Below are 23,957 nucleotides of genomic sequence, written 5' to 3'. Positions count from 1 at the left end.
TCACCGATAAGGAGGAGTCATTCGATTCAGTTACTAGAAAATGCTTCTCCTAAGAAAGACAATTTGCAACACTCCGGACTCAACACCAGATGGCAGGAGTATGCAGAGCATGTGTATCTGCAGCCACACATGCCATCAAACAAATTATTATCTTCTACCTGATAAAAAATCTGCAACCACTACCATGCATTTGGAGAACATTTGAGGCATACATTTCAGTCTTAAGGAATCACCATGGTCAGACAGTGCAAGCTCCACTAGTATGAATCTTAGAATGTTTGTGTTTGTGTGCCATTGGAATTTGAATGTATACATCTTTAAGCCCACTGCCCACATCTAGTTCCCTTTCCTAAGCTGGGGAAAAATATGATGGAGAGCAAGTTTAAGGTCCATGACCGGTCTGAGCTCTTTTGGGACCTTTTTTTCTGGAACAAAAAATAATTTTAATAAGTACCTAACCTGCATATCTGTTTTGCACTAAAGCAACAATCCATTTGTAGCTGGGTATGGCGCGCCACCTTGAGAAGTTTTGAGGCACTTCCAGCAGAACAGCACAGTGACAAGATTAAGTGAAACCCTGTGGAACCCCGATTGCAGTTATTAGGTTTACATTTCATGAATATACTGCTGTTTAAATAAGACAGTGGCTGTACTTCAGGCTGGCTCAAGCTGCCAGCGACGTAGAGCTAATATAACGAGGAGTTATTTCATTTTGAATGTTCAGGCTTTGCTTGGGTTTAAAAAATATTAGACTATTTAAACAATGAGCTATGCTCAAAGAAATCAGCAGCTTCAGCAGTATTAAGCTATTATACCAAGGCCAACTGCAATTTGAAGGTTCAGATTTCACTCTCACCTTCATGAAGAGGTTACTAATTCAACAATGGGCAAAGGAAGACCATCCTGGGACCGAAAGTGCAAGCTATAGTGAGGTTTCTCAAAAACTCATGTTTAATGTGAGCAAGATGGAAAGCCTGCTTGTAATCCTAGTTCTTTATCAGGGGTATTCGTTCTGAATGTGAAAACCTCAGTCATGATGTCAAAATCCACATTTTTATCAGTACTAATGCAGCTAATAAATTTCTGAATGGAGTTCAACCTAAAAGGCCTGGCTGACGACTCTGAAGGTGATTGGTTATTACTCCAGCAGTGATCTGGATAGCTGAAACTGCCTTCTAGTCTACAGATGCTCTTAGATACCTTCCATGACTACTTCCACAGCATAGAAAGTGGCATCTTTTTTACACAAAAGAATATATAAAAGTGAAGATGGTTCTCATTTTAATGACATGTTAAAATTAGTAATTCTCTTGACTAGATGTGGTTGTTATTGGCACAGAACCTACAAAAGCACTTACAGATTAAAAGGGAAATCTAAAGAAGCTCAGTGTAGTAAATTCCTCATTACCTGCTGCATTCTATTTGTATACTTTAAGCTAAAATCATGCTTCTTTATCCTCTGATTTCTTTTTCTTTATATACCATTACTATACTTACATTAAAAAGATTTTCTCAGTTTGAAATGCGACAATAAATGTCATACCTGAGCCTTGGTTTTTAAGACTTTAGCAGGGGTGGCTCCTGATGACACTGCCTGTAATTCATCTTTCAGTTTGGTTATGCTGTTGGTCAAGAGATCCAAAGTTTTCATAATATCTGCTTTGTCTTCAGCCTTCATGGATTTGTTTTTCTCCATTCTTGAAATAAGAATCTGTAGTTTGGAATGAAGAAAACACATCAACGTTAAATAAATCCAAAACACATAAATCAAAAAAAAAATATTAAAAGCTAACATAACTGAATTACCACTTGCGTGACTTTTTTGTGTGCAAATTAATGTAATCAGTTTTAGTACACGCGGTACAAAAAAAAATGTTTACAAAAGTCTGCCCATATGGTGAAAATAGAAACGCAAAAAAAAACAATAACTCAAAAAGTACACATAAGGTAGGACTGTAAGTAGGGTGACCAGAGATCCTGGATTTCCACTGACAGTCCCGGGTTTCAGGTGACTGTCCCGATTCTTTTATTAATTATAAATAAATGTCCTGGTTTTTGGGACAAAGGTCAGGGCAACCTGGCAACCCTGCCTCCTCTAAAGTCTTAAATAACTGAAAAAGTAATTTATTGGTTTCTGCCCGCATGCGCGTGCGTCACATTTACAGGACAGGCTAGATTTAAAAGTGAGACTAAAGGCTTTAGTCCTACTTTTATGTCTGAACTGTCCTGTTTTTTTTTCTTTTCAAAATCTGGTCACCTTAACAGTAAGAGGTCTGTCTGCATATGATTCTGTTCTTACAAACATAACATATCCAATGATAAACTTACAAAAATGTTAAGTTGTTTTAATTATGCTGAACGATATCTGTATCGAAAAAGCAAAATAGATGACTTGCCATTAACCCCTTCGCTGCCATGCCTTTTTTTTTGGCTATTTGGGGCAGTTCGCGCTTAGGCCCTCATAACTTTTTGTCCACATAAGCTACCCACGCCAAATTTGCGTCCTTTTTTCCCCAAAATCCTAGGGATTCTAGAGGTTCCAGGAGTTTGTGGGTTCCTCTGGAGGGGACCAAGAAATTAGCCCAAAAACAGCAATTATTATTATTATTTATTTTTTTTAAGGGAAAAAAGGGCTTCAGAAGAAGGCTTGTGTTTTTTCCCCCTGGACATGGCATCAACGAAGGGTTTGCAGTGCTAAAATCACCATCTTCCCAGCTTTCAGGAATAGGTCGACTTGAATCAGAAAACTAAATTTTTCAACACAATTTTGGCGTTTTACTGGGACATGCCACATTTTTACAACTTTTTGTGCTTTTAGCCTCCTTCCAGTTAGTGACAGAAATGGGTGTGAAACCAATGCTGGATCCCGGAAAGCTAAACATTTCTGAAAAGTAGAAAACATTCAGAATTCACCAAGGGGTCATTTGTGTAGATCCTACAAGGTTTTCCTACAGAAAATAACAGCTAAAATAAAAACAACATTGAAATTGGGGTAACAAATAGAGCCACCTCTCTCCACTTTTTACTTTGTAACTTTTTCCTGCAATGTCAGATTTTCAAAAGTAGTATACCATTCCACGTCTGCTGGACTCTTCTGGTTGCGGGGATATATTGGGCTTGTAGGTACATCAAAAACCCGAGGTTCCCAGAGCCCATAAAGGAGCTGCACCTTGCAATGGGTTTTCCGTGTACACCTGGTATACAGCAGTTCATTTGGTGAAATTTTAAAGAGAGAAAAATAGGTATCAAGGAACCCTTTGCAGTTCCAAAATGGGCACAAGATAAGGTGTTGAGAAGCAGTGGTTATTTGCACATCTCTGAATTCAGGGGTCCCCACAATGGCATGTGAATTACAGGCCATTTCTCAAATAGTCGTCTTTTTTACATACTGTCTTACATCTGGAAGGAACAAATGTAGAGAAAGACAAGGGGCAATAACACTTGTTCTGCTATTCTGTGTTCTCTCAGGTTTCCCAATAAGAATGGTACCTCACTGGTGTGGGTAGGCCTAATGCCTGCGACAGGAACAGCAACATGGACAGAACACATTTTTACATTGAAATCTGACGTGTTTTTTTGGAAAGTGCCTAGCTGTGGATTTTGGCCTCTAGCTCAGCCGGCACCTAGGGAAACCTACAAAACCAGTGCATTTTCTAACACTAGACACCTAGGGGAATCCAGGATGGGGTGACGTGTGGGGCTCTCACCAGGTTCTGTTACCCAGAATCCTTTGCAAACCTCAAAATTTGGCCCAAAAAATCCTTTCTCCTCACATTTCGGCGACAGAAAGTTCTGGAATCTGAGAGGAGCCACAAATTTCCTTCCAGCCAGCCTTCCCCTAAGTCTCCCGATAAAAATGATACCTCACTTGTGTGGGTAGGCCTAGTGCCCATGAAAGGAAGTGCCCCAAAACACTATGTGGACACATCAAAATTATCAAAGACAAAACTACCTGTTTTTGCAAGGGGAGGTGTGGGGGGCAGTGTGGGGGGGGTGCACCTGCGTTTTTGGTCCTCGGCTCAGCAGCCGTATAGGGAAACCTATCAAACCTAAACATTTCTGGAAACTAGACACCCGAGGGCAGGGAGGTGTGACCTGCGTGGATCCCAAAGTGTTTTCTTACCCATTTGAAGTTCAAGTTCATTTAAAATGCATAGTTAATAAAAACCAATACATCATACATTTAAAAGGATACTACACCCCCCTTACAGAATAAGAGGCAACTAACTTCCATTCTTGTCTAAAAGTTCTTCTTAAGTTGATAAAATATAGGATCAATATAACCAACCCTGATTTTTCTTCTAATTATAATAATCCATACAATATTACTATTATTAATTGTTTTTTCTGGCAAAGTGCCATTCTTATAAACGTGGGTATGTTTTAGTCATAGCCACATAGGTATTCCTATAAAGTGCATCCGTTTCTCGATCTCTTATGTTATGTGTGCAAAAAAAAAAAAAAAAAAAAGTTATGAATTTATTTACAATTAAATTGATTCTCCAATGCTAAAATGCTTTCCTTAACACTGTACAGAGGCATCATAAGCCATATATTAAGTTTGTACCAATTGATGTGCTTGCAGTATATATTTTTTTTTTTTAGATGTCAGGCGTAACATCTTTGTAAATCTGGCATTCAAGATTTAGTCAGTAGGTTTAAAACAGACAATCCCCACTTCTCTGCAGGGCCGTATTCCCCTCTAATTAAATGCTGCTTTTATTAGCGTCTTACGCTCATTCATTAGGACGTTACAGATGCATGTCAGATGGGTAATGTCTTCCAGCCCACAGCCACATAGCCTACACTGGGGAAATGTAACAGTACTTTCGCATGGGGCTTGGTGGACAACCAGGAATAACGCCAAAACGATGTTTAATAAAAAGATCCTTCTCAGCTTTTGACCACCCGGACTCCAGATATGGCTGACGTTTTAAGATTTTATACTCATTTATTACCATCCAAGCATGCGACCTGGTTGCTAACAAGTTCTTATCCATTAATACTGATCTCTTCCTCGCTGTTCGGTTTAAGATTTTTTTGAAAGCATAGTAGGAGAGATTTGAGTCCCATAGTTCCAAATCTTCTATTGCCTGATCTAGATACTGTCTGGGTTTTGCTTTTCCAGGTTTTAATATAGCTACATTCCCTTGGTATAATTTGGTTTAGATAACCAAACTCCAGTCCAATTTGAGCTTGGGAAGTATACCCTGGTATTCTAAATAGAGACCTAAATATTTTTCCGATTATACCATTTAGGATGGTGGCATCTTGCCCACGCAGGGCTTCGCTACTGTACCCTATCATCGAATTTAGTTTTGCTGCCACATCTTGTAGTAGGGGACGGTAGCTAGGGCTGTTTAGCGACTTTTTCAAGGTGCAAAAGGCGAGCAGTAGCACATTTCCTTTTCTGTATAAATCCTGCTTCTGAGGGAGAAAGGTACCCCGGTTATCAAATAATGCACCCAGATATCTGTAGTGATTGACTTGTTCTAAAAGTCCTCTTTGTGTATGCAATTTTTTATCTCTAAGGTTTTTTTTTTTTTTTTTACTATACCATCACTTTGGTTTTTTTCTGATTAATTTCCATTCCGTTCTGTTCGGCGTATTTAATTAAATTGACAATGAGCCGTCGTAGTCCTACTTTAGTTCGGCTCAAAAGAACAATATCGTCTGCGTATAGCAGGTTAGAGATAAACATGTTGCCAACCTTCAGGGGGTGCGCATTCACCTTATTAAGCTTAACAGTCAGATCAGAGAGACAGATTGAAAATAAACAGTGCCAACATGCAACCCTGTTTTAGACCTTGTTTTGTCTCAATTTTTCTTGAGAGAAAGGATCCATCCCCAATTTTACTCTGATCCATGTGTCGGTATATAGCTGCTGAATGGACTTTAACAATTTCTCTGGTACAACCCAGGCTGCTAATTTTTCCCATAGAAGGCTTCGCTGGACCATATCAAAGGTTGATTTGAAGTCTACAAAACACAAATACAAGGGTTGACTTTTTTGTTTACATTTGTCAATGACAATACAAAGAGTTAAAATGTTTGTAGAGGTTCCGGGGCCCGTTGCAAAGCCTGTCTTATTAGAGGGGATATTATTGTTCTTGGTTGCCCAGCCACTGAGATGCTCCTGCAATAGCCCAGCATAGTATTTCACCTCTACATCCATTAAGGTAATCAATCAATAATTCTCTGGGTGAACTTTATTACCTCCTTTAAAAATTGGATGAATTAGATAATCAGACCATATAGATTACGCAATGTTGGAGCTATTCAAGGTCATTGAGGCTCTGTTCAGTTGATTAACCATTTTCCAGAATCCCTGAGCATTAGATTTTTTTACTCAGAAATAAAGCCTTTGCCCAGAAGTCCTTACTATTCTGTAATTTATCTTTCCATATTTGTTTCCCGTAGATATTATTTATACTTTTTAGGTCAGCCTTAATATCACAGTCAGTTGGGTTTTTCCTATGGAGCTTTAAGAGTCTGTTTCATTGTCGTCTTAATTTGGTCGTATGAGCTGAGGTTTTAATATCCTTTTTTATTTTAATACACCCCTGAACTTGACAATCCTTTTGAGGTCTATTTAAAGATTGACTGCAAATCTGTCCAAGAATATTGACCAGATTGTTACTGGGTCACAAGATGTATCATTATGGCATTGATCACCGATGGACTCAATTGATTTTTCATTCCATTGAAGTTTCTTATAGTTTGTTGTACTGACATCCCTTGAAGTAGTTGAGGCAGGATTAAATATAGGAAAGCCACAACCAATTTCCAGACATTGTTGACCATGATCACTTTTATCTGTCTTTATAATCTGATACATAGTAATTAAAGTAAGTAGAGATAAGGAGACCGCAGTATAATCATTTTTTTTTGTCCTCATTTCAATCAATTGTTGCTTGAGTTCCAGTGGCATAGCAAGTGGTCGCCGGCGGAGTATCTTGTGGAAACCTCCCGTTTAGGAGTCTGAGCCCAAAGGCCTCAAGATTATTAACTAAGGAAAGCGCCTTGGTGTCAAATTTGCCCTGCTCTAGAGATCCCAGGGACTGCTGCGGGACTGCCCACAGCTGGTCTTGCAAGATGGTTTGAGCATCCCTTCCAAAGGAATTTAGTAATTTCATATTGAAGTCTCCAACTACTAAAAACTCCGGGAATCCTAACTCCTGATAGGCAGATAGTATTTTATCTGTCAGTTTGGAGGATATGTGTCTTCTGGAGCAGGCATCTGGATGGATGTAGACGTTAATTACATACATCAATTGTAAATGGGTTGGTAGCCAGGTCTCCTGTAAGAAGATAATTTTATATTTTTTTAATATACTTGTCAGGTCTTTATGTTAGATATTTGATTTAATTCTGTTTATATTTCATGAGCAAACTTCGAGGGGTTTATGATAGGGACTTACCAGCCTAAGTCAATGACTGTTTTCTTGTGAATTACAACCGACAACCACCCTAGATCTAGCTGCTGAGAGTTGTGAGTATTGGAAGCTTTGGACTCCGTTTATTGATCGGTACCTTGGCTCCCGATTGCAGATTTTATTTTAGGTCTTTCAGTTTGTTTGAATTGGGCATATTATTTTGAGCCTCTAGAAGGTCGGGGTAACCTATTTGTTGGGGTATAATAAATGTAATACCCCATTTTAAAAAGGAACTTTTTTCTGTCACAACTCTGCTTGCCACTTTGGATGTCCTCCAAGTTACCTGCGTTGATTCATTAGGTTTGCCTTCATTACTTTCATCCCCTGATAAGAATTCTATAGAAGCAATATCGGTGGACTTTATATCTTTAAGGGCCGGAATAGCTTGTAAAAAATTTAGTATGTTTCCTCAAATTAAAATGTCATATGGGCCCCTAGAGTGATATTGTGGTTCCAGAATTAGTTGCTTTCAGTCTACGGGTGTGCCGTACTTGGAATTTCTTATAGGCTTGTCCTGTTCCCCCGTTTGGGCTGTCTTATTGTGATTTGTTTCTTGAGCCTGTAGCACATGGTCTTCATCTGGCCGTCCTAGACTCGATATATTTGGCTTCGTGAGTGATCTAATTGGGGGGACTGCCCCCATAAGCGGTCTGGTGGATTCCATCATGCCCCTTGCCCCTGATCATACCCTTCCCAGCTGTTTGGGGAAACCTCTTCCTTTTTTAACCCAAAGTTTATCTAAATGGCCCCCTATTTGAGCCCCTCGACGTTCAGCATGGTCTGAATTGGTAACTGTAATAGTTATACACTCGTCGTCAAATGAACTCCTATGGATTACTGGGATAGTATTTTGTTCATCTTCCACCTCCCAATGATGTGGTTTTAGATTCTGTGGTTCCTGCTTGGTTGAATTTGTATCGTTTAATTTTAACGCATCTTGTTGGTTCATATATTTTATTCCTTCCTGGTCCATATATTTTATTCCTTACTCATCAGAGTTTGATTCCTTCTGCTTCCTATGATTTTGATGAATGGGCCCCGTCTTTTGAGTGCTAAATAGTGTAAACAACTTGTTGGTCATTGGGCTTTACTTTTTATTTTGGTCACAAGACATTAATATTCCATTTCCTCTGTCCAAGGTTAGAGAGGGACTCATCTTCGTAGTAGGAGGGGCCATTAAGACACCCCCTTTTTTATTTCTTGCTTTCCATTGTTTTTTCTTTTGTCTTTTTGTGGGAGGCTTTTCTAATTGAAGCAGGTGCACTGCAAATTTGGGGGAGAATGTATATTTGTTTGAGTCTCAGACTGGCGCCCTTCCTCTTTCTCAAGAGATATTAATGGACATGCTATTCCCCTGAGTGCTCCCTCCAACCCGCACCCTGGTTCTTCACTAAGTTTAATCCCCCTATCGTTATTTTCTTCAGGGCAGCACGTTACTACGATGCCCATATTTTTATTTAAACCGGCCAACTCCTGTTGGGTGGATTCTTGGGCCGCAAATCCATCCCCTTTTCCTGTGTTTAGATTCGCCTTAAGGGTTGTTTTAATTGAATTTAAAGCCTCTGAGAGAGTGGTCAGTTTATTAATTAATGGCTCACATGTGCAGCTTGTTATTGTCATCTCTGCAAAATTCTAAGCTCGCTTTATGAGGCTGTTTAAGTTTGCCAGCTTCTGATCAATTCCTGCCACTGATTTTGCCATGGCTTTCAATGTGTCTACCTGGACATCCATTTGGGCGTCAAGAGTTAATTGCGAGGTCTTGGAGAAAATATCCCATACCACATTTTGATCCAGTTGGTTTTGAGTGATTCGTGGAGGCAGTATGTCCTGATTTACAGCCGCCTTACTTCCAGAATCATCTATGGGTGTTTTTAATATGACAGAAGCATTTGAGGATCTGTCTTCAAAGGCAGAGGTGTTCAATTGAGTGCTTAAGATAGCAGCTTGGTCTTCTTGTGGATTTCCCCCATCTCTTCCCTCCAAGGTCCTTTAAAGCCGTTTGCCATAAGGCTCAAATCCAATTGTAGATGAGAGGGAGAATTGGGGTATAAATTTAATGAGCCTTGTTTGATATTGTCATCTTAAGTGGAAGTGGTTTCTGGAAAGAAGTTCACATCCCGCTCTTGGCCAGCCTCCTGTGGACCCAATGTGGATAATCGTGGCCATACCTCTTTTAATGATTACATTTACCTCAAGGGGAGATTGAATCCCTGTTTGAGGATGCTCATTAAGGGCTACCAGAGATGAATAGTCGGAGGCAACTGGTGACGGCGGTGATGACCGGAGGGTTAGTAGGTCTAAATCGCTGATTGAGCCCCAGGCATTATATTTAAGTTTATTGTCTGTTAGAGTTGTGATATTACCAAGGGCAGATTTTTCCACCGGCCCCTCCTCCTTGGGCCCCTTATGTTGTCTTGCTCATTTATCAATTTACTTTCACTTTTTATAGGGGAAGTTGGATGAGGTAAGACCGCAGAGCAATCAGGTATGGTGAGAATCGCATCCATGGGATCCCTCAAAAAGTCAGATTTATGGGGAATGATTAACTTCTCCAACCTCTGAAGAAAGGGCATTATTGGAGAGATTAAGGATGTTGCCCTTGCTTCATTTTTGGTTTCTGTTTTAGTACTGAAGACAGAGATGAGGGCTTGTTATTCTTCCTATTTCTCTTAATTTGAGGCTGAATAGCCCTCTCTTTCCCAGATCGCATTTTTAGCAGCCAAGTGGAATTTTCATCTCCTTGTTTAATTTTTGTTTTTAATTTTACTAACGTGATGCCACACCTCGGTATTGAGGGCACGAGCATGCGTGATCCTCCTCTGGTCTTGCAAGATCCTCCTAAAACCGCTAAAGATTCGAGCCGCTAAGGAAGTTCAACTGAGCTAGGGCTTTCACCAGGCTTTAGATAACCCTTGGTACCTCAATTATTGAGGGTCACAAGCACGCGCAGACTTCTTCGGTCTCTTCCTGAATCTTGCTCGGTTTACTGGAAATTCCGCTATATACCTGCTATATATCTGCTGTAAATCTTCGTGGATTTGAGTGCTGGGCCTAGTTGATCCTGTTATACCTGAAGGACTTACTAGGGCATTGGGCACAAAAACAGCAGAGCTCAGCGTTTAGCGGCTTGACACACAGTAGTGGCTAACATACAGTATAGCAAGCAAATCTTGTTCTCGACAAGCTGCACCCAGGCCTTGCTGAACGGCTTCTGTGGAGCTCTCCCCTTTGCACCCTCCACCCACTAGGCCACTTAGGTCAAGTCAAATACCTGCCGATCAGGCCAGCGAATTCACAGGCCAGCAGATGCAGTGACAAGGGCAAAGGAGCCCAAGGGGACCGGGAGGCCAGCTGGAGGGGCTACTGAAGCTGGTGAAGCTGCTGAGGCGGTGAATGGCAGCTGGCGGGCTTGAGGGCAGCCCTCGCCACAGGAGCAGCACATGCGGCTCAAGGACAGCCAACGGCAGACTTCCTGCCTGCCCGCTCGCTCCAAGTCCAAATACCCCGGTGGCAGGATATGTGGGTGATGCGGGATGCAGCCCGATCCGCACGCTGCTCGATCCGCTCAGCTCGGCTGCGGCTACGTGCCCCTGCTGCTCGGACGCGGACTGCGATCTACACAACCCGCATTCCAGCTTAGTCCATCCTCGCTCCCTCTCAAGAAAGACGCAAACAGTCACAGCTCAAATCGGCAAGGCTTCTATTGAAGCAGGGGCGAACTCAGGCGTGAGACATCCAAAATTAAAAAAAAATTCGCTTTCAAAATCGGGACTCTCCCGCATGTATCGGGTGTGTTGGGAGTGTATGATACGAAACCCCGTCCCTGAAACAAAGAGTAAAGCTCTTGCTTTCTAACACCTGCGAGCTCAACACTGACTAGGGAAATGTTTATCACAGAAGAAAGCCCTACAGAACAGGGTTTTCTTACCCAGAATCCTCAGCAAACCTCACATTTAGCTAAAAAAAAAAAAAAGAAAATGTTCATTTTCCCCACATTTCTGTGTGGGATCACTGCACCGGGACGAATTTCCTATCACCCAACATTCCCCTCAGTCTCCCGGTAAAAATGATACCTCATGTGTAGGTGACCCAAGCGCCTGTGACAGGAAAGAGCCAAAAACATGTCAAAACTGAGGGGGAACCAAAGCGGGTCCAAAAGGGCAGTTTGAAAAAAAAACATTTTTAGGCTGACAAATGAGGCAGAATTTTTATCGGTATAGATGCGACAATGCTGGGTGGTAGGAATTTTGTGGATTCCTGCAGATTCCGGAAGGTTCCATCACAAAAATGTGGGAAAAATGTATGATTTCCAGCAAAGTTTGCTCTGCATTGAGGGTAAAAAAAAAAATGGTGCAGGGTGCATGTGAAGCACAGCACCCTGGACTCACCCAGATGTTTAGTTCTCAGAACAACCTTGGCCCCATTTATTTGATGTGGGGGTATGGCCATACCCCCACCCTCTTTTTTTGAAGAAAAAAGAAAAATCTTCCCTGGTCTCTGGTGGGCTTTCTGTCCCCACTTGGGGACAGTTGGGCCTTCCAAAAAAAGGCCGATCTGCACCAAGGGTGGCAGACATGGCCAACGGTAATAATCCACAAACCAAGAAAAGGAGGGACCGGGAGAAGTTACTGGTCCAGTGTACACTCTCCCATCATTAGTAAATAAATACAAGTACACTGTTCCAATCAAAATAAACAAACCAGGAGGCCTATGATCTCAGGAGCTGAGACCCTCAAGCATCACTATGGATGACTAGTATCATCATTGGGAATAGCTCCTCACCAGGCCGGCACTGCAATGCCTGGTGGGCACCCCGATGTAGGGGGCTCTCAGCCGGATTCTCGTGATAGTGACTAGTAGGTTCAACTATCCAAATTGTGATGCTGGAAAGTCACCACCAATTAACAAAGACAGTTTAAAATTGGTTATTCATCCACTTGACACCATCATTTATTCAATCTGACCAGAACCGAGAGACTCCTTTAACTTTTAGGACTCTCCACTATATCCTTAACCTTTGAAAGGCTTTGAGCATAATCCTCAATTTTCCTTTCACGCTTTTTGATTTTAATCTTGGTCTTCATCCTCGTTATATCAGATTGATTAAATGATGGTGTCAAGTGGATGAATAACCAATTTTAAACTTTCTTTGTTTATTGGTGGTGACTTTCCAGCATCACAATTTGGATAGTTGAACCTACCAGTCACTATCACGAGAATCCGGCTGAGAGCCCCCTACATCGGGGTGCCCACCAGGCATTGCAGTGCCGGCCTGGTGAGGAGCTATTCCCAATAATGATACTAGTCATCCATAGTGATGCTTGAGGGTCCCAGCTCCTGAGATCATAGGCCTCCTGGTTTGTTTATTTTGATTGGAACAGTGTACTTGTATTTATTTACTAACAACGGTAATAAGCCCCCATGGGAGTGACCCTTGCCCAAGGGGCTGGCCCCCCCCAAACAAAACACACACATACACACACACCAATACCTCGTGACTAAGTGGTTCCAACATTATCCAGGAGACTATATAAAAAAAAAAATATATTTTCTTTTTTTACACAAGAACAGCACATGCCAGTTGATGATCAGGGTCAGCTTGTTTTGTAGCCATTTTAGCTATAGTTTTAGACACGTTATTTTAGCAAACTAGGCCTGCCGCTGTGCACTTTAACCTAGATATGTTTTATTCTAGCTTCATTATATTATTTTAACAATAGCCACATTTGCGGGCTTGTTTTATTTTCTCCATCTAGTTGTTCTTCACCTAGGTCAGCACTGCGTTCTTAAACAAGACAATTCTTTCACACTGCGCCTTTCTCAAGACTGCAGTAAGATAGGTTGCTGGCAAAAGTGGTGGTTATAAAAACACTACTTTGACCCTTGTATGTTAGAGGGAGATTCTAGCTATATGACCACGACTGTATGCCGATTGCTTCGTTGCAGTTGCTTATCTAGACTACAGGCCTCTTGCTCATGTATGAGGGATGATGTCTTCCCAGGGGGAACCTGAAGGGCAGAATTAGAGCTTAACATGCTGTGCTCTAATATAGCCTAGGTAGGAACTATCCTTCACAATCTTAGTGACACAATGGTAGTGTTATTTTTGTTTTTTACTCTCCTTGTCACAATTGTAATCTTATTGTGCTTCATCATCCAAGTTATTGCAATACAATCTTTATAATCTAAGATGCAGTCGCTTCAATAAAACCTTATTGAACTATACTCTGCTTCTGGTTGTCCTTGCATATGTGAGACTAATGTAACTGAGAGAAACGGATGAGATCCGAGTGACCACGATTCCCCTTAGGAGTCATTTATGTCATGTGCCCAGTTTCTCTTGGGTGGAGATGAGGCACTGCTAGTTAGCTGGAACAAGCCCAGATTAGGCAGACAGGTGTCACATGGTGCGGGATCAGACTCAGTATTCTGAAATACAACTGATTCTGCCGCCCAAATCCAGTAGTCTCATTAGGACAAGCTCTGCTCTTCATCTAGGTGGATATTATATATTCTTAAGTGCTGTGGGCGTGATACATATCTATGCTGATCAGTCCAGACAAAAGCCTATTTGGGATTTAAAAGATACGTCTGCTGAGCTTAAGGAATTAACTAAAACACAGAACAAGAAAAGCTGAAGAGTCTTACTAAACAAGGGTTAAGAGCCAGTAACAAGACCAACAATCACTGACAAAGCCAAAAGGACTCGGCACTGCCGGAGCTATTGGCCTTGTCAATGTGAATGCCTTTTAGATATGTTATCTAGCAGCACATCTGCTTTTCAGCATGACTGAAAGTCACTGAAAAAAAAGTGCTATTAGGCGGCCAGCCAGCGGAGGCCACGTCAAAGCGTTTTTTTTTTGTATGTCAGGAGGGGCAGAACAATGAACTCAACATGGAGGAGCAAAGAGACTCTGCATCGGCCTGTGATTCAGGGTAAATCACTTAATCTTCCCTCTCCCTACGACAATGAATGTGTCAGTGTGTAATGTAACCGGTAAGCACGTAAACCTTTGGACTGTGTCATGCTACGGAAAACTGTAAAGCAACAAACAAACAAAAATAATAAAAACATAAGCATCAATGATGAAGGAGGTAGAGGCGGAGACAGGTCAAACAGGGAAGCAGGAGGGAATGGGGAGACGGGCAAGCAAAGACAGGGGAGAGCAGGAGAAAGCAACAATTAAGGGGGAAAAAATAGCATTACCAGCTGAATAAAACCAAGGTAAAAATAAAGGGGGCAAAAGGAAACTGAGGAGGGAGTGAGTTAAAACATGAGCACTCGTGTGGAGTGCTCAAACACAAATAAACAAATAGCTCCTAAAACAGGAGCAGTGGATGGACACAAGTACTTGGTCCATGCTCTGGGCAAGGACCAAACACAGGAAGAGGCTTTGAACACATGTGGACAATGGCTATGAGAATGACGATGGGACGAGCAAATGGTATGCCTACGGGCAGACTGAAGCGCACAGACTGAACAGACTGTCTCTTTGATACAGAACATGAGCTGTCAAGCCAAGACTGAAAAAAGGATGAGAGGGTGGCTGTGACTCCCCAACCAAACCCCACAACTTTGACTGTTCTTTTACTACAACTTTGCCTCTTTGCCCACTTTGGCCAAACTGCACCTCAATTTTCCTTAATGTTTGTGAAAGTATTTTTTTAAATATCAAATCAATGTCTGTTTTAGTTAATATTGCACTTATTACTTTGCTTACTACAGAACACTATGTTGGGAAGGGGCAGACATGATACACCACTGCACCTCTACCATTTCACCATCACTGTTTATGAGCCTTTGAGAATGATGTCACAAAGCCCTAATTTTCCCTGCCCACCACATTTTTTCTTGTTTTACTTATTTAAAATGATGGACCTGAATTTAAACAGGCATACAAGATTGCCACTACAACCCCCCGTCACAATCAAATCCACATTCTGCTTCAATGATCGTGAAATATGACTGCTGCCAACCAAAGATCTCTAGTTTTCCAATCCCAAGAAATCCTTCAATAATACTGTTGGGATGACTTGTACCCAAATCACACCTACTCCTCATTAGTACGGTTTCTAAAATTTGTCAAGGTGTTAAAAAATAAAATAAAAAAAAAGCAAAACCAAACTGGACTCCACAATAATTCAAACTTGGTAAGTTGCAGTTTCAACAGGGACAAATTAATGGCTGCAACAGAACTCTCTTTTCATATAGTGGACCAAAACGAGATAAGCTGTGTATAGAGTCCAAGCAAACCCCAGAGGAATTACAGAGGCACAAATGACACCGCAAATGCTCTCTTTTATGGTAGTGTGGGCGAGCAGTTAGGCATATCAGAAGGTACTGCTAAGCATGTAGTGCACTCACAAAGGCACTAAGCAAGACACACACGCAAATGAATCCTAGACCGATTAATAAAAGTAATATGTACCTACATATACATTTTGATATAAAGATAATCGGAATCGGGTGAGTACTTTGAGTCAACAATTTTTACAGTATTCAAAAGTGGACAGTGCAATTTTTGGAGCTGTAATGTTCTCCTATGGGGAGAAATAATATACTGCATACAGGTATTTAGCAGTGACTTGCATGACCCATCTTCTGGAGATAAGCTAAGTATGGGGCTAGGTCCAAGCCAGCACCAACAGGTCACTTCGAGAGACACTGGGGCCTCTGGGTGCAGAAGTGTTTTTCAGCATTGGGTGCCCTAATGTTATCCTATGGGAAAATAAACATATGCTGGATTCGGGCACTTAACAATGACCTAAAGGACTGTTCTTCTGGAGTTTAGCTAAGTATGGGTCTAGGTCCAAAGCAGCACCAACAGGTCACTTCAGGAGGCACTGAGGCATCCTTCTACAGAGGTGCATCTCAGCCTCATGTGCCCTAATGTTATCCTGAGGGAAAGAAACAGACACTGCACACGGGTACTTAGCAAAGACTTACAGGACTGTTCTTCTGGACTTGGGGTGAGTATGGGTCAAGGCTAAGGCCACACAACAGCTTACCTCGCTGGGCCGGGGATCCAGGTGCAATGGTGTGTTAGTGTTGGGTGTCCTATTCTCTTCAATGGCGATAGTTCTGTTCAGAAAGAGGCTGCAACCAGGGATTCGTCTCAAGTCTGGGAGAAGCCATTGGGGGGGGGAGGGGGGGGGGGGCAGGGGGTTGGGGGCAGAAATGTCGACCTTGGAGATCCTCTGGCCCATAGGGACCACGTTGCCCACTTCTCCTCGGGCTGTGGGACTCGTATGCAGTGGTATCGTCGGGTTTTCAGTGAACAGGACACTTACGGTTGGAAGGGGCATGCAAAAAGAGGCTGCACGCAGCATCGGGGCGTCCACTGTTGGCAAACCAAAGGTGGACTTTGGCTCTGGAGGGCCTGGGGGCCAGGCTGGCACTGTTGACCCACTTCACCAGTTTTGGAGGTCCAGAGTCCTCCTGAGTCTTCTTTGCTGCGTACAAGGTGCAAGAAAGCAGCTATGCTACCCCACGGGAGATCCTGCTTACTTTTTGAAGTGCTGGAAGTCCTGCTAGGCTTTTGGAGGTAGGACAGCTGCAGGATGAGTCGTCCTTGGCTCAAATGTCAAGGACAGCAGGCAGGCCAGCGGGGTTTGGGCAAAGTCAGTTGCTGCTCCTCATCTATACCTTTTCGCAGCTCTTCAGGTCCTCCTCGTGTAGTTGTAGGAAGCTGGCTCTGGATATTCTATCTCAAAGTGAGAGATAGTGTGCAGAGTCCAAGGGTTCCCCTTAAGAGGTTGATAGTGGCAAAATTAGATAATACTAATGCTCTATTTGTGGTAGTGTGGTCGAGCAACAGGCTTATCAGAGGGTAGTGTTAAGCATTTGCTGTACACACACACACACACACACAGGCAATAAATGAGAACCCACACTCAAAGACTTAACTCCAGGCCAATAGGTTTTTATATAGAAAAATATTCTTTTTTTTATTTTAGATCAAAAAGATTCAGAATTCAAGCAAGTAAATAAATTGTAATGTACTTGGCATAGGTAAATATGGAACTTTGAAATAAAACAGTAATGTACACAGTTTTCTCAAAAAGGGCAATAAGCTATTTTAAAAGTGGTCACAGTGCAAAAATAAACAGTTCCTGGGAGAGGTAAGTATTGGTTAGTTTTTCAGGTAAGTAAAGCACTTACAAGTTCAGTCTCCGGGGCATAGGCAGTCCACTGTTGGGGGTTCAAGTTAAACCCAAACACCCAGCAACACAGGGTGGGTCAAAGTAGGGCCCAAATAGCATAGGTGCCTATGGGGAATAGGGGTGCTCTGGTTCCAGTCTGCTAGCAGATCAGTACCTGCGTCCTCGGGGAGCAGGCCAGGGGGGTTTTCTAGAGCACTGGAGGGGTCCCAAACAGGCACACCAAATACACCCTCAGCAGCACAGGGGCGGCTGGGTGTAGTGTGTGAAGTAGGTGTCGGGATTCAAATAGGAATCAATGGAGAGACCCGGGGGTCACTCTGGCGATGCAGGCAGGGCACAGGGGGGCTTCTCGGGCCAGCCACCGACTGGGCATGGATGAGGGCTGCCTGCTTGTCACTCCTGCACCGGTAGCTGGTTTCTGTCGGGCCTGGGGGCTGCGGGTGCAGTGCTTCTTCCAGGCATCGGGTTCCTTTGTTACCGGGCAGTCGTGGTCAGAGGGAGCCTTCAGATTCTCTCTGCAGGCATCGATGTGGGGGTGCAGGGAGGTCACCTCGGGGTGTCCACGTCTTGGGAGTCCCCTGGGGTCCTCTCTGCAGTGTTGGTTCTTCTGGACACAAGCTGGGAGCATCGGGTGCAGAGTGTTGGGGACTCACGCTTCCGGAGTGAGGCTGGAGTCCCTTTAGAGATGGTTGTTTCTTGGTTTCTTGGAGAGAGCCGCTGTCCATGGGAGTTTCTTGGTCCTTTGGGTGCAGGGCACTTCTGAGTTGGCAGAGGTCGCTGGTCCCGCTGGGTGCGTCACTGTGCAGGTTCTTTGAGTCTTGTGACAGGCCAGTAGGGCTGGGGACAAATCAGTTGTTTTCTCCGTCATCTCTGCAAGGCTTTCAGGTCAGCAGTCCTCCTTGTTGTAGGTTGCAGGAATTTTATTTCCTGGGTTCAGGGTCGCCCCTAAATACTCAATTTAGGGTTGTGCTTAGGTCTGGGGGGGCAGTAGCCAAATGGCTACTGTCCTTGAGGGTGGCTACACCCTCTTTGTGCATCCTCCATGTGGGAGGGGGGCACATCCCTAATCCTATTGGGGGGAATCCTCCAAAACAAGATGGAGGATTTCCTGAGGCAGGGGTCACTACAGCTCAGGACACCTTAGGGGCTGTCCTGACTGGAGGGTGACTCCTTGTTTTTCTCATTACCTCCTCTGGACTTGCCTCCAAAAGTGGGGACTGTATCCGGAGGGGCGGGCTTTTTCACCAGCTGGAATGCCCTGGGGCGCTGTAACACCAGGTTTAAGCATTTGAGGCACACCGCCAGGTGTTACAGTTCCTGCAGGGGGAGGTGTGAAGCACCTCCACCCAGTACAGGCTTTGTTCCTGGCCACAGAGTGACAAGGGCACTCACCTCATGTGGTCAGAAACCCGTCTGGATGTGCCAGGCTGGTGGAAACTGGTCAGCCTAGCACTAGTAGTTGGGCTGGTATACAGGGGGCATATCTCTAAGATGCCCTATGTGTGCATTTCTCAATAAATCCCACACTGGCATCACTGTGGATTTATTGTGCTGAGACGTTTGATGTCAAACTTCCCAATATTCAATGTAGCCATTATGGAACTGTGGAGTTCGTGTTTGACAAACTCCCGGACCATATACTCTTTATGGCTACCCTGCACTTACAATGTCTAAGAATTGGCTTAGACACTGTAGTGGCATAGTGCTCATGCAACTATGCCTTCACCTGTGGTATAGTGCACCCTGCCTTAGGGCTGTAAGGCCTGCTAGAGGGGTGACTTACCTATGCCACAGGCAGTGGGTTGTAGGCAAGGCACTCTGAGGGGGAGTGCCATGTTTACTTACTCATTTTCTCCCCAACAGCACACACAAGCTGTGAGGCAGTCTGCATGTGCTGAGTGAGAGGTCCCCAGGGTGGCATAATATATGATGCAGGCCTTAGAGGCCTTCCCTGGTCACAGGACCCTTGGTACCAGTTACAAGGGACTTACCTGAGTGCCAGGGCTGTGCTAATTGTGGAGACAAAGTTACAGTTTAGGGAAAGAACACTGGTGCTGGGGCCTGGTTAGCCTGGTTAGCACACTTTCAATCATAACTAGCATCAACAAAAAGCAAACAGTTAGGGGATAACCATGCCATCTGAGGCATTTTCCTACAGTAGTCTAACAAATCTGAGGTTCTGGTAGCAGGGGGTCCCCTAAATACTTAATTTAGGGGCATTAAGGGGAGTGAAGGGTAGTAGCCAATGGGCTACTTACCCATGGGGTCACTACGTCCCCTGGATGACCACTTCCTTTGGGGAGTGAACATCTTGCTGTCCCGAAATTCCTTATTCCAACACACACAAGATGGTGAAATTCCTAAGGCTGTGTTCATTTCAGGAACCCCACCCTAGAGTCCAGCCTGCAAATGCAACACACCTCCTGCATAAATAGTTATCCTGTCTGCCCAGGTGCCGAATGGGACCTGGGTCGAGGGGGGATCAGCATCTCCCTTCAGAGGGAAGCACGATCTGCATACCAAGGGAGGTGGGCTTCTTTGAAGATCCCCTGCAGGTCATTCTATTGGGAGGAGTGTGTTAACAGCAGGCTTTGTTCCTAGCCGCGTGAAAGCAAAGGCTCTCACCCGTGGCGAGTAAGTCAGAAACTTTTCTGTTGGTAGCAAATGGGTGGAAGCTAGTCAGTCAGCCCACCAGCAGTTGAGGGATCCAGGGGGGAGCCTCTAAGGTGCCCGTGGGCGCATATATTAGTAAAGCATTCACAGGAATCAGTAGGGGTTTATTAATATGGGAAGTTTGATACCAAACATCCCTATTTTCAGTGAAGCTTTCATGTAGCTGGGGAACCCGTATTGACCAGTGTCCAGCACATGCATTTAAAATGGCTTCCCTGTTCACTTACTATGTCTAATACTTGTCAAAGACGTAGGGTAGAAGGGGCATATTTGCTCATGCAGTTAAGGCCTGTAGGAACGTGCCCTTTTTTGGCATAGTTACCCCCACTTCTTGCCTATCAGTGTGCTTTGACTGTTTTCACTGGGATCCTGCTAACCAGAAACCCAGTGATTGTGCTCTCTCCCTCTAAATTTTGTTGCTTTGGACTTTGCACATGCCACCATTGGCATACTGGTGACCCCATATAAGTCCCTAGTATATGGTACTTAGGTACCCAGGGCACTGGGGCACCAGGGGTTCCCCGTGGGTTGCAGCATGTTTTGTGCCACCCATGGGAGCCCATGCAAAATGTGTCTGCAGGCCTGCCGTTGCTGCCTGCGTGAAAAGGTGCATGCATCCTTTCACTACAGGTCACTGCACCAGGCCACTGTAAGGCACTCCTATGGTAGGCCCTCCTAGCCCAGAGGGCAGGGTGCAGGTACCTGCTAGCGAGAGCACCCAAGCATGAGCAAAGGTGCCCCTACGAACTCCAGTTCCATTACACTGGACTTCGTAAGTGCAACAAAGTCATTTTACCAGTGTACTGGACACAGGTCACTCTCTACCTGTGTCCAGGTACGTAATGGTAACTTCGAACCTGGCCATGTTTGTTATCAAACATGTCGAAATGATACCCCAATAATGTTGTCAATGTTGGTTGTATTATTCCATGCACTCTGGGTGCTCCTTAAAGGACCCCCAGCTTTGCTCCTACCGTTCATCTGGGGTTTTCCGAGCAGCCTGTGCTGCTGCCACCCCTCAGACAGGTTTCTGCCCTCCTGCTGCTTGATCAGCTCAAAAAAAAAAAAACACAAATGATGGACAGAATGCGGAACCAATCAAACATTCACCCGCAGTCACAGATCTGGGTTTAATCCATCAATTCTTTTGCTCACCATGCCACCCTAGTTTGGACCCAGTCACTTGCAAATCAGTCTTGACCCTGTTCTCCATGGGAAAAGTTCAGCCCGAACTGCCAGGCCAGGTCCTCCCTGGACCAGAAACGAGCATCCTGGGACCGGTTTCAGGGTATCACCCTTCATCACCCATGACCAGCTCAAGCAGAGGAAGACAGAGCAAAGGATTTCTCTGTGGGAGAGGGAGGTAACACCCTCTCCCTTGGAAATAGGTGTTACAATAAGGGCACATTTGTCACCCCCTTGAATAAACTGATTTGTACCAGTCCAGGGACCCCCGGTCCCTGTTCTGGTGTGAAACTGGACAAAGGAAAGGGGAGTGACCACTCCCCTGTCCATCAACACCCTAGGGGTGGTGCCCAGAGCTTCTCCAGGTGGGCACTTGGTTCTGCCATCTTGAAGCCAAGGTGGTCAGAGGCCCCTGGGAGCATCTGAGTAGCCAGTTCAGATAGGTTACGTCACAGTCCCTCCTAATAGGAAGTCACCCCGCTAGGTGACCAATCCCGCTTCCTGGGCTATTCAGGGTCTCCCTCTTGGGTGGGTCCTCAGATTCGACATGCAAGATTCCAGCAGGACTCTTCTGCATTGTTTACTTCGTCTTCTGGCCACTGGGACTGCAACTGACCCTCCAGGAACCAACAAGCTGCAACCTCAGTGACGACTCCGCTCTGCAACATTGTTTCTCCGGCTGTTTCAATCAACTGCAACATTTCTCTGCTGTGCATCCTCCGAGAGCGGCGTGTCTTCAGCCTGCACAAGAAGTACAAAGGAATCTCCCTTGGAGTGAAGGAGTCACTCCTCTGCATCTGCAGGCACCACCTGCAACGACAGACTGCATGGATCTGCTCTCCTCTGGAACTGCGTGGATCCTGTATCACAGGTAATGATCTATAGAGGGCCCCTTGGTCCTCTCTACCAGCTGTCCAACCTGGGAGACGGTAAGCCCTTGCCTCTCCTTGCAGCACAGTACCCCTGTGCACAGAGACTCTTGAAGCTAACAGGGCTTGTTTGCTCCTACTGCAAGGGATCTTCAGGCTAAGTGTAGCACCGGCCTCCAGCACTCCTTCCTGCAAAGCAGTCTCCTGCCAGCTGCTCCAGTGTGACTCCTCTGCAGGTGTGGTGAGTGGGCCTCACTTCAGCTCCTGTGCCTGCTGCCAGCGGGGGCTGCCACCTCTTCTTGCGAGGTCCCCCCTCCTTGGGTTGAGTCCCCTGGACCTTGCTGGTCTTCTTCAGCCTTGCAAACCTTCTTCTCTGTCTCTTGCATTTACCAAGGCTTGTTGGTTGTTTTCCACCACCACTAACAGACTGAATCTCGACCACCGATGTGGGACATCACTTGCATTACTTTTGGGACTTCTCTTCATCTCCTGTGCTGCACTGCTGACCTTCTTCGTCCACTGTCGACCTAGTCCTGCATCTACAAAAGGGTGGGTAGTGGCTCCTGACACTCCATCATGAACTGGAGTTGGTCTCCTTCCTTTGCAGGTCCTCTTCTGTCAGGATCCACCTTTGGGTTCTTCCAGTCTTGGTTGGGACTTACACAATCCTTTTCCAAAGTCCTCCTGTTGGTTTTGTGGAAACCCAGGTACTTAACTCTGCTATCCTGGTCGCTGGGGGTCACTTTGGTACTCATCTCTTGGGGTTCCTAGTCCCTCCAGCTCCCTTATACTGATTCTACGTCCTTGGGTGGGGGACTGCCTTTCACATTCCACTTTTTTAATATATGGTTCGGCCCTCCCCGAGGGCCCTCACTATTTGCAGATACCAATACTTACTGATTTCTATGCTATTTACTGATTGCTAATGTGTATATAATAGTGTGTTTACTTACCTCCAGTTGGGGGACTGCCTATTCAGTATTCTAGTATGTGTGTTACCCTAACGAAGTATCTTTTTTCTAACACTGTGTGCTCCCTTCATGTGTGAGTGCTGTGTGACTATGGTGGTATTGCAAAAGCTTTGCATGTCGCCTATATAAGCATAGGAAGCTGGCTCTGTATATACTATATCAAAATGAGGTATAGTGTACACAGAGTCCAGGGGTTACCCAAGAGGCTTGACAGAGGCAAGAATGGATAATTCTAATGCTCTATTTGTGGTAGTGTGGTCGAGCAGTTAGGCTTATCAGAGGGTAGTGTTAAGCATTTGTTGTACACACACAGGCAATAAATGAAAACACACACTCAATGACTTAACTCCAGGACAAAATGTTTTTACATAGAAAAATATTCGTCGTTTTTTTTTTTTTTTTTTTTAGAAACACAAGATTCAGACTTCAGGTAAGTACATTAAATGTAAGGTACTTTGCATAAGTATAGTTAGAACTTAGAACCAAAACAGTAAATTACACCGTTTTTCATAAAATGGCAATAAGCTATTTTAAAAGTGGACACATAAGGCCTGATTTACACTTTTTTAGTGCTGCATTTGCGTCATTTTTGGACACAAAAGCGGCGCAAACTTACAAAATAGAATAGAATTTTGTACGTTTGTGCAGCTTTTGGGTCA

At 44.2% G+C, this 23,957-nt stretch overlaps 1 protein-coding gene across 3 annotated transcripts in view; it reads right to left on the bottom strand.

The window, feature by feature from the left end:
• Positions 1-23,957, bottom strand: part of LOC138250391 (RNA-binding protein 26-like) — a 623,852-nt gene that overhangs the window by 161,783 nt on the left and 438,112 nt on the right. For all 3 annotated transcript variants that reach the window (XM_069205212.1, XM_069205213.1, XM_069205214.1), the window contains one exon: positions 1,544-1,711. In XM_069205212.1, coding sequence (XP_069061313.1) covers positions 1,544-1,711 — 168 coding nt within the window. The remainder of the gene's footprint in view (positions 1-1,543; positions 1,712-23,957) is intronic.

Source organism: Pleurodeles waltl, chromosome 8 (assembly GCF_031143425.1).
Source record: "Pleurodeles waltl isolate 20211129_DDA chromosome 8, aPleWal1.hap1.20221129, whole genome shotgun sequence".
Classification (NCBI taxonomy): domain Eukaryota; kingdom Metazoa; phylum Chordata; class Amphibia; order Caudata; family Salamandridae; genus Pleurodeles; species Pleurodeles waltl.
This window is presented reverse-complemented; position numbering and strand designations above follow the sequence as displayed.